The 11,046-nt window shown below is 38.9% G+C and overlaps 1 protein-coding gene across 1 annotated transcript in view; it reads right to left on the bottom strand.

Moving 5' to 3' along the window:
* MYO1E (myosin IE) overlaps positions 1-11,046 on the bottom strand; it is a 32,800-nt gene continuing 21,754 nt past the window's right edge. The window contains exons 15-19 of the mRNA XM_010717378.2: positions 7,708-7,854; positions 6,314-6,471; positions 5,138-5,230; positions 2,210-2,405; positions 1-228 (exon numbers count right to left, since the gene is read on the bottom strand). Coding sequence (XP_010715680.1) covers positions 51-228; positions 2,210-2,405; positions 5,138-5,230; positions 6,314-6,471; positions 7,708-7,854 — 772 coding nt within the window. The 3' untranslated portion in view covers positions 1-50. The remainder of the gene's footprint in view (positions 229-2,209; positions 2,406-5,137; positions 5,231-6,313; positions 6,472-7,707; positions 7,855-11,046) is intronic.

The raw sequence follows: 11,046 nt of genomic DNA, 5'->3' as shown, positions 1-11,046 counted from the left end.
TTTTTTACTCCATGTGAAAATGTACCTTCAAGATGAGTGCTTTTATACATTCACATACCTTCTTTGATGATATCAATCACATCGTTGGCATTAAAGCTAAGTTCATCTGTGTCCTGAGCATCGTATGCATACAGTGCCTTGCACTGTGGTACCTGAGGTTTAGGTTTTGGCTGTGGTTTAGGCCTTCCTCCAGCTGGTGGGGGTCGGTTTGTTGACTGCCTGCGCACACTGGGGGATTAGGGGTAAAGAATGTTAACATTCTTCAGAGACAGAATGAACTTGCTAATTGTCACACCAATTAAAAATAGGCACATAAGACTAGGACCACTTCTGTGTGAGTTAAATTTAGTTAAGTACTTGGAAACAGCAGGTCAAATGCATAGAGAAAGCAGTGCTCAGACTGGAGTAGAAATAAATGCCCATGTCCTCACAGCTCACATCCATGTGCAGGGCTGCAGCTGCCTTGTGCTGCCAGCAGGGTGTGCATGCCTCAAGCATAAGTGCTGCCTTGGTGGGGCATATCTGGCCCATGCCTCTGCCTGTATGAGACTGGTGGAGAGGGGCCTGGCCTCTGCTGAAGATAGGACTGCATGGTCAGAGCTGCAGCTTTAACTTCCTTTGCTGTTTACCCTAAAGAAATGGAACTTCACAGTTCCTTTTTCTCCTTGGAAACTAGGAAGTGGCCCTGAGAAGATCTACTGATCTACAAACTCAACTTTTTACTCTGTGATCAGAATTTGGTAGTACTAGCATTAACAAAGCTTTGAATGCATGCTATCAAAATAAACCTGTCATCTTCTTCCAGGCTTTACCATCATATATCCATTGTGATTCCCAGACTTCCCAACACTAGTGTCACAAAGATTAAAAAAAAAAAAACACTATTTTTTTTTCTAATGCCTATCTCAAATTTTCCTTACCGAGTTGTGTGCTCCCTAGGGTAGGTATGTCCCACTGTTTCTGACCAAAATAATTCCTTCCAAGTTGTATTTTACACTATAAAAACTGAAACTATTTGGTAAAGCTGTAGAGATTGCTAAATACCCAGTACCCCACGTGTTGGAATACTAAAGTCTCAGAAGTGACTGTGCCAGGTTGTTTTGGAACAAAAACAGCTTCTTAGAGAAACTGACTTCTACAAAACAAAGTTGAAGGGGATAAGCGGACAGCTGATCCCAACAGGTTCTAGTAGTAGTTACTGCTGTAGCTTTTATGGATTTTTATTACTTTCTTTTTTTGTATTTTACTTTTTTCCTCCCACCAGCTCTGAGCATACAGCTACCTTGGGGGGGGGAGGGGAGAAACTGTGTTCTATCTTCACTATCTACTCTAGTTTGACTGACAACTATTTCAAATGGCAATTACATGAACTGGGAGCTTTGATGTGTGTTATCATCCTTATAAACTTAAAAAATGAATGACTGAAATAGAGTTGTTGGTGTTTACCCAAGCACTGGGAACTACATGGTATAACTGATGTTTTTAATCCTGTTAGAGTGAATAACTTCTTCACCTCATTACATACCTGACAGATGTCTATTCACAACTGTCTGGTAAAAATCACATAGCTTTACCCTGGCTGTAGCCTACAGATTTTGGTTCTAGTGCAGGAACCATATTCTCAAGACGAAGTAAAAATCAAATGTTATCAAAACAGCTTTACAGTGAATTGACATGCAGTGAGAACTTTAATGCCTGGAGGTTATTAGTTTACAAAGATGGGAACATTTGAAAGTATTAGCATCTGCTGAGAGTTTTGAAATTGATAAAGTTAATAGTTGCTATTTTGGTCTTTAAATGAGAAAAAATTAAGAACTGTCAACAGTCAAATGCTGTAAATGTGCTTGCAAGCTTTTATGGCTAGCAGGTGGTTGACAGTTGCTGTGAAACACCACATCTGATCTTTCCCTTCTGGATTACAGATAATAAAGAACACCTATTAAAATTCTACACGTGTTTTAATAGCATTATGTAGAAGAGACTGTGCAAGTTTAAGATATTAAAACTGCAACTGGTTCACCTTCATTTCTAAAGTTTTACAGTTTGTGATGGACGTGCTTTTTAGATCTGATGGAAGAGGAGTCCTTTCAGTGCAGCTCAATAGCTTAATCTGAGCATCTACAGGAATGTTATCAGCAGTGAAGCTTGAGCACATGGAGCTATTTACAGAAATCTACTTTTTTTTTCTTAGATGTAATGTAAATCTTACCCAGCTGCTCCTTGGTCAGGTACTTTAAGAAAATCCAGGCTTTCTGGTTGTTGTGAGATCTTGCCTGATCCTCCTGATAGCTGCCGTGGTAAAGTTGGTCGTGTCATACTGGTATATAGGGTCCTCTGACTGGCCTGCTGATTTCCTGGGATTTGAGGACGTAGTGGAACATTTGTTACTCCATTTTGCTGATGACCTGGAAGTAAACAAAGCATGAACACATCCAGTCCAAGTAATGGCTCCATTACTCCAACAGTAGCCCTTTTCTTGGTTTCTAGGTGATGACATGGGTAACTATCTTGAGTTTGAAAACAACTCCACCTACATTTGAGCTACTTGCAAGCTCAGGTTATAAGGAGCTCGACCCCTTACATTCCTAAAACCCCTAGTGAGGGAAGTGGGAGCTGTGCTCAAAAATTGAATTGGTTAAAAAGATATGGATTAGTTTTCTCTTTTCCTCGGCTTGTGCGTGTTTAAAACTATGTACATATATACAAATGTATACTTCTCTATACTTACCTCTATAGGCATATGTAGACCTGAACATATCAGAATACCCTGAGTCTGAATCTGTGCATGTAAGTGTGTGAGCAAGTACAAACATAAATACATACACATGTACACATGGATATACATGTATATACACCTATTTGCACCTGTATACTCACATGTATGCACGTTAAATTGATAGGTGTATATATACACGTACCTATGGGCATTGATTTACTTGCATACCAAAGCACACGTGCAAAAGTATACACATTAATAGAAAGGAAGAGTTCAAGACAGAAGAATATCCTTAAGTCAGAGGGACAAAAGTCCATGATAGTAAATTAAGAGGTTATGAGCCAGCAGTGTGCCCTGGTGGATAAGAAGGTCAATGGTATGCTGGGGTACATTAAAGATTATGGCCAGTAGGTTGACCTGTTCTGCTCAGGTGAGAGACAGACAGAGAGAAACAGGTACATGCTGCACACATCTGCATACTCACATGCATACCAAGTTACATGCATGTGCACATGTATACACAATACAATGTGTGTATGTGTACATTTGTGTATACATGTGTTTGTATTCATGTGCATGATGGGCAGGGACATGTACACAATACACACATGCAGATATAAACATACATGTGACCATGCACAAACACAGACCTATATGCACTGACATATAGACAAACACACTGATACAAACAAATGCTTGTGTATGCACGTAAATGGACACACATGTACAGATACATACTTTTATACACAACTAGACCATTAACTTCAAACCAGCTGTGACTATGGCAGAATACATTCTAAAGGAGCGAGGATGAGACCCCTGGAATTAATTTCTCACATTGTGAGAACAGGATGCATAGAATTGTTTGTAACCTCCAATGAGGAATGTGACCAAATCATACAATTGCTTCAGACTCCTGCAAAGTCCCAACACAACATAGCTCCTTTGTAACAGTTGTTTTTAATCTATTATTGGCTATTTTACAAAATATTTTTGAGTTTTCTATTTCTAAGACAATATGATGATAATACAGTACTTGATTTGATTGATTTGAGGTGTTCATGAGAACTGTACTTACCTTTTAAACGTAACACATGAATAGTGGTCAATACAGCATTTAAGCTCTGTCATCAAATTATCCCTCCTGCATACCACACCCCATGCTTTTTAACTGTGCCATGATCATCTAGTTCAGCTCCACAGGAAAGCGTTAGGCCTCTTCTTGCTGGACACTGAAATAGGTTCTTTTAACTGGGACTGACATACCTGTCCAGCAGCTGTCACAAGGACTGGGGATACATGCTGACAAAAGGCTAAGCTGCAAGCATACTTTGACTGTACTTTGGATAGAATACAAATCTGCATCCAAACTACCTTAAGGAAGTGCAAATCTGAGCTTGGTCTGAAGTTACATCTTCAACCAGTATTTCTTTTTGTCTGTTTTTCTTGTAACTCTAAAATTGATGGGTTTTTGAAAATGCAAATGAAAAAAGCCTTCTCTTACTTTATTTAATTCATCCTCGATGAATATTTACTGCCTGTGTTTGCAGATTTTTTAACTTCCTTAACCACAATGCTACTTTACTAGAATAGCTGCAGTTTCTGCAAATCATGCACGCATTTATCATTGTTTGACTCATATGGCTGAGGTTTTTACTAGCATCAGGAGCTGGCTATTTCCATTTGGTGACCAGGATGGTTGAGTACTGAACTTCCACTCTCTTACCACTGTACTTCTCCAAAAAGACCAGGTGACTTAAAGAGAATCTTTTGTTTTGGAAAAAAAAAAAGGAAAAAAAAAAAACCCTGACCCAACAAACACTAGAAATGTAAATAGAAAAAAAACTGCTTGGGAAGTGGTGGGTCAATGGGATATTGTTCTTTCCTCTGAGTTCACAGGCTAAATTAATCATATCACTCAAGGGCAGAAGTGAAACACCCTCATTACATCAATCCCATGCAGAAAAGCCACGCGTCTTGACTTACTGGCACAACTGATAGGGCTCAGCACTTGGGGTTACATGAAAGTTATTGTGTAACAGAGTAGAACAATGAGCTATAAACTGCATTCTGCTGTTCATGGCCCTGAAAGCATTTTCATGTGTTGTGAATGTATACACTTTGCCCTAAAATGGAAAGGGCTGAGCTTAGCTGCAGTTTCAGCGTCTTATACACAGTGGCTGAACACAGCAGCGTCCCTAACCAGCTGCTATCCACCATGTATTTATTTCTGGTGAAACACCAGTTCAATTGGCAGCAGACTCCCAGCAGTCATCGTAAAAGGCCTGCAGTGTATGTTTCAGTTAATAGTAAAAACTTTACTATGCATTTTTAGTGGACAACAAATTTACTAGATGGCAAGAATAAAGCAAAAGCCTGAATTTTGAACTTTGGTTTAGACATGAGGCTAAACAAACTTACCAGGAGGAGGAGGTGCAGCTCTCATAGGGTAAGACTGAGCTTGAGACCTGCTAGAATACCCTCTGCTTTGGGAAAGGTTACGTCTAGTAGGACCTGAAAGAGACAACAACAGTTTGTTACTCAAGATTACATTAATTAGGTAAGGTCTTCTGGCTGCAAGGCTCCTCCTCTACAGTCAGAGAGGCTGATCTTCAGGAATAATAAATCCAATGCCTAGAGTGTTATCCACATTGTGCTACAGCTTCAGGTGCAACAAGGATGACTTTTAGGCATATTCTCCCTTTTGCAATCCAGTTCAGCCATAGGATATAAAGTAAAAGTGTCTTGAGACTACAGAAAGTGGAAATCCAAAAACCATTGGCTTTAGGATTTATTTTAGCAACCACTGACAGCTGGCACAGCAATACTTTTTACCATAACACTTCTGATCAGCAATTTCTCTGCACATAGAAGTACACTTTTCCCAGTTCTGTGACACAAGAAATTTCCCTGGGACAAAAAAATAAATCAATCTTAACTTGTCTAATTGCGCTCTCCAGTTTGATGGGAAAATAGTTCAGCAAAATGCTCCCAGGTCTGGTTAAAAGTTTGGTGTTTTATATTGAAAGGAGACCTTTTTTTTTTTGCTTTTTTAATCCTCCAAGAATACTGCACAAGAAAAACCTTCCTCATTCTCCTTATAGAATCCTCTAAGTGCTGGAAGCTTCATGGTGCACAATCAGTATGAGAAGAAGGTGGAACATAAAACAGACACCAGTATATGTGCAGTTCAGTCTTTGGTGATGCACAGAAGTTGCTTCCTTTAGGCATTAGCACCACTGTAGGAATGGCAGGAGCCCAGAGCAGTGAGAAAGACTCATCTGCAAAGTGCTTGGCGAGTGTGCTCTCTGTATTATGTCATGAGTAAAACCCAGATTTATTTTGACACAGGGAAAAGAATTTCAGGCATTTCAGAAGCAGTTGTTATATATGGAAAGTAATAAGTTCCAAAAAAACTGTACAGCAGTAGGGAAATTTGTTGTATCATTATGATCTATAACTTGGATCTTATTCCAACGTTAAAGAGAAACAATAAAGAAAATGCTGAGTCAAGAGGCAAGCAAGGAGAGAAAGCTAGACTCAACCATTCTCTAAATTCTGAATCATCGCTAATCTCTAATGGAAAATCATACGTACGGGAATTCTTTGGTAGCCCCGGTCCAATGCTGATCTGCAGCACTTTATTGCTTGGTTTGAGAATGGCTATATCTCCTTGGCCTTGAATAAATTGCACTTGTCGAGAACCACCACTGCTCCATGGCCCCCAGCTCTCCTTTTTCAGCTTCACTTCTAGCCTACAATAAGCACATGAAAACAAGCAAAGGAAATAAACTAAACAACAAAATAACACACAGCATCTGTGTGTCTAATCAGGACAGTAGTACTTGGCAGTAAATAACCTAGAGATATAAAAATAAGAAGTTCAGACTAAGAACTTGTATTCAATGAGTGAATAACCTGACATAAAATACCTAATTAAGCTTCTTTTTTTCTTCTCCCCTCGTGTTCGACTTAATGTTTTAGCTTTCCTGGTAAAGAAAGGAATTTTAAGATATTCAGGAGAAGACAGAGAGTATGAGCATTGAGGTGCAAAGCACTGAGCAACAGACATGTCTACCATAAAACAGATTCAGGCACTGCCTCTGTTCTTTTGTAGATGCTATTAGGTGACTAATACAAGCTTTGTGTATGTATTTGGGGAGTGAATTTTTTTGCACTCACGCACACACACACATCTGTATATATGCACACACATTTATTTCCCAATACTTCCACACTGTGCTCCGTAATGTAATCAGATAAAATACATAATTATAACTATAATGATAAAATTTGCAGGTTGCCCAGAGAAGCTGGGCATGCCCTATCTTTAGAGGTGTTCAAGGCCAGGCTGGCCCTAGGCAACTCAATCCAGTGGGTCCAACCTTGCCTACAGCAGAGACATGGAACTCAGTGGGCTTTAACGTTTCTTCCAACCCAAGCCATTCTGTGATTCTAGGAAAATCTTGGTTTAGTTTTGGGCAAGACCCCAGAAATGTATTTTACATGAACAAAAAAAATGTCAGGTACTGGCTTAGGATTCCCACAGCATAGAACTATATGCTACAGGAATGTTCCAAACTTCCACTGTCCTCCTCTGCCCTTTGAAACTACAGTAATCCTCTCAAATTTTATAATTCTTGCATACAAATCCAAATCCTTCTGCTGCCAGTTTGCTTCACGGGCAGGAGTATTAACAACTCTGACAGCACAGAGGTGCTCTGTGGCAGGCCAAAGTTGCAGACTCTTGAGCCTGATGTGTGTTCAATAGAATGAAAGCAATTTATCTATGCACAAAGACAGTGGAAAATGGCAGAGGGCCGAGGTACGATCCTAACCTGTTACATTATGATGTAAAACAAAGTCCAGTTCACTTGCATTTTTACAGCGTGCTGCCTCTTCTAAATCAAAACATAGTGTCAGAAGCTCTGCAAGCAGCGTTCATTTGTCTTGTTAGCAAGAGCAAAGATTATTGAAAAAATTAAACTCACGTATTGCTGAATTTCAGAGGTAGTTTTCCTTGTGTTTTCTCTTCATATCGTTTTGATAAGAGGCTTAAAAACTCAGTTTTGAAGACTGATTCAAGCAAGCTATCATATTCCTGTTCATGTAGAATGAAAATGTCATCCTGCATTGTGCTGAAAAGAAATTGGAACATTTACCATTCAGAATAAAACTTTAACAGCAAATACAGCCAGTATTATAATGAAATTTGCAAAGTACAGATGGTTAACTTTTAACAACATAAGAAAGTCCAAGCGGCACTAACTGTAGACTCTTGCTTTCTGAGAACACCTTTTTTGATCAGCTGGTAATTGAATATCTGAAGCAATCCCTTCTGTGACACGGGAAAATTACTTGGTTATTTTATAGTAATCACTGTATCCTAAGAACATGTCACATTAAAGTCACAATTAAAGTCCATCTCTTCAATTATGGCAAAATTTGGGATTAGAGATGAACTGAAAACTCACTAACCATAAAGTAAGACTGAAACCCAAAGCAAGCAACTTCTGAATGAATGCTCTGAAGTCTCCACTGTCTTTTGCTTCAAGTGGTTAAACAGCATCATACAAGATCATACATGTTGGCATCCATTGCCATCACTACATCAACTCTTACAGAAAAAGTTGCAAAACATTTCTGTCCTCCCGGTCCCCACAGTTCCTTTGTGTTTTAGCCAAGATCACTGTTATTCTGGCATGCTTGTAATTTGTCTGTACAAGTATCAATTTTCCACACTTCCTAACTGTAACTACATTGATGCCTGTCCGTTTCTGCACCCTCTCTAAAAGAGATGTAAACAAAGCTTTCCAAATAAAACCAAAACTTGGAAATGGAGGGTTGGGTTATTTTTATAGTTCTGAGTTTTGGTGCAGTTTTTAACCTGCATGTCTCATCAAAACGAAGTTTCATTTGTGTGGCCATGCCCACCTCTCCCTCACCTCCTTACCCCATGACTTGAACAGCATGTCAGGAACCATAAGATACTCTGGTTCTGTTTGCTGACTCCTCAGTAAACTACTTGTACTCTGAAGCTGGCTAGTGTCCCATAGGATGCACCCATGGACAAGAAAATGGGGACAGCTTCACGACTGCCCTTCCCTTCCTCCCACCCCTTTCTGGCAGATTCATTTCTAACTTCCCTTGCTTTTCAAGATCTGAGCTCCAACCCCCACGCAGAGCCACCCGAGCAATGGGGCCAGAAACACGTGCACCATGCAGGAGATGGCACAGGGCTTTTTTCACAGCTGCGCAGAGCTGGGAATTGCTTAACCTTGTCACGAAATAGTTGTCACAGACATGATGCTTTCACCAAAAGTAGTAAAAACATTTAAAAATATCTGATTAAAAAAAATTTTATTTGGGACAGAAAATTTACAGCTCCTTTTCATGTTTTTTTAGACCACTACACAGTGTCTGAAGTCAAAGCTTCTCTGCTGCTTCATCAGGGTTAGTCAACTTAGCTCTAGTTCTAAGACTGGACTAAATCTATCTGACTCCTGTAGACATGAAATAATTTCTGAGATGATTACAGGATTTTATTTTTTTTTAAGTAGAAGAAAACTGAGAACTGGAAAAAGAAAGCAAGTTACAAATATGGTCAGCAAGCTGTAAGAGTCACAGCTAAAGAAGAAGTTGCCAATACAACTTCTAGCAGCATTATTCACAGCTGCTGATTCAAAAAAAACCCCAAACCTACAACTGTTACACTGAAAAGCTATTTACAGCAAGGTTGCTATTACTGCAGATATTTACTGCAAGCAGCTAACCTCCCTATCACAGCACGCTCCAAGGCTCATCTCATGTGAATTTTAAATTAACCATGTTATTTTGTGCTACATATTTGTTTCCATCTCATCTTCACCTGCAGTTGGCAATATTAGAAAATACAATTTTATCATAGTGATTTATTTCAATACATTAGATGTCACCTACTAAGTGGAAAAAAGAACCATCTGTTTGCATTTCTTTCCAGAGATTTGAAAGGTTTAGTTAGATTCAGACTTAACATTTCTTCGTAGTTTTCACTTTTTTTTTCCCCTAAAAGCAGTGCACTACAAACTTGGTAATGCCAAAAAGTAAATTAACCCTCACACATGAGGGATTAAAGTAAGTTTAAGCTCAGAAAAGAAGCTTCAGTTTTCCACCACAGTTTCTCCCTGTCACTGATTTCCAATCCTAATTACCTAGCAATTAACACTTTGAGCATGCTCTCCTCTTTTTCACTCATGGCTGGTTTGCCTCATTGCTGACTCTTTAAATATGAAGGTGGTGAAATAAGAAAGTTTTAGTGTTATACCACTACCCATTTTTATTACACCAACTTGAAGTTCAACCAACTTCATACTCCAAAGTCTTTACAACTGTATAGGAAAAAGTGTATGAAACTACAAATGAATTACCTTAAGGTACCTATTTACTATTCAAAATAGCAATAAGAAACATAAGAAAGCAAAATAAAATCATGACCTTCACTACCATCAAGCAAATCTAGAGCTTCAGCAATGTTCTGGAGGAGATGTGTAAGAAAAACCCAAGCCCTATAGTATTACCCAGCCAGTTGTCCTATTTTTGCTCACTTGGCAAAGGGCCTGACTTTGTAATACTGTTGGGATATCCTGTGTCACTGCTTATCAGATAATTGTAAAGCTCAGTAATTTACTGTTACTAAAAACATCAGCAAATTTCCATGAATACTCAATCTGCTGAACAAATTCCAAATTTGGTAACTGCCCTTTAAAGTGCAATTCCTTCAGTAATTTAAACTGTGATGTGGTGTTACCCATCAATACTGCTGAATATTCTGCCTTTCTTGTGTATAGGTGTATCTATCCGAGCTCACCTCAATGTATTGTGCATGAGTTTCTTGAAATAAATTTAGATAACAATGCAAGAATCCAGTTATCCCCTGCTCCCTTCTGTTTAAAATATATTCCATGTATTACTCCAATTAAAACATAGCATTGTTGGAAAAAATAGCACAAATAAAAATCTGAAGTAAACTATAGAGTTTTGAGAATGAAATAATGCAACTTGTTTTGAACCCGGCCTCTGAAAAAATATTTTTTTCAAAAATACAGATTTGGTCACACTTGTAGTACTTGAAAGTTTTGTTCTGGCTTTAGTCACTGAAGACTTCTAAGTACTGTGAGCTGTAACTCTTGTCACTGACACAAGATATCTCAGATTCTAGTGGAGCAGCAACATCTGTAGCCTGTCGAGCAGAGTACTGACTAACTGCTCAGCTGTATTAAAATATTCCTCCAGTAAGATCCATTCTGAAGTCAGCCCATCCTAATATGAAGACTGCACCCTCGTTCCCATCG

Source organism: Meleagris gallopavo, chromosome 12 (assembly GCF_000146605.3).
Source record: "Meleagris gallopavo isolate NT-WF06-2002-E0010 breed Aviagen turkey brand Nicholas breeding stock chromosome 12, Turkey_5.1, whole genome shotgun sequence".
NCBI lineage: Eukaryota > Metazoa > Chordata > Aves > Galliformes > Phasianidae > Meleagris > Meleagris gallopavo.
This window is presented reverse-complemented; position numbering and strand designations above follow the sequence as displayed.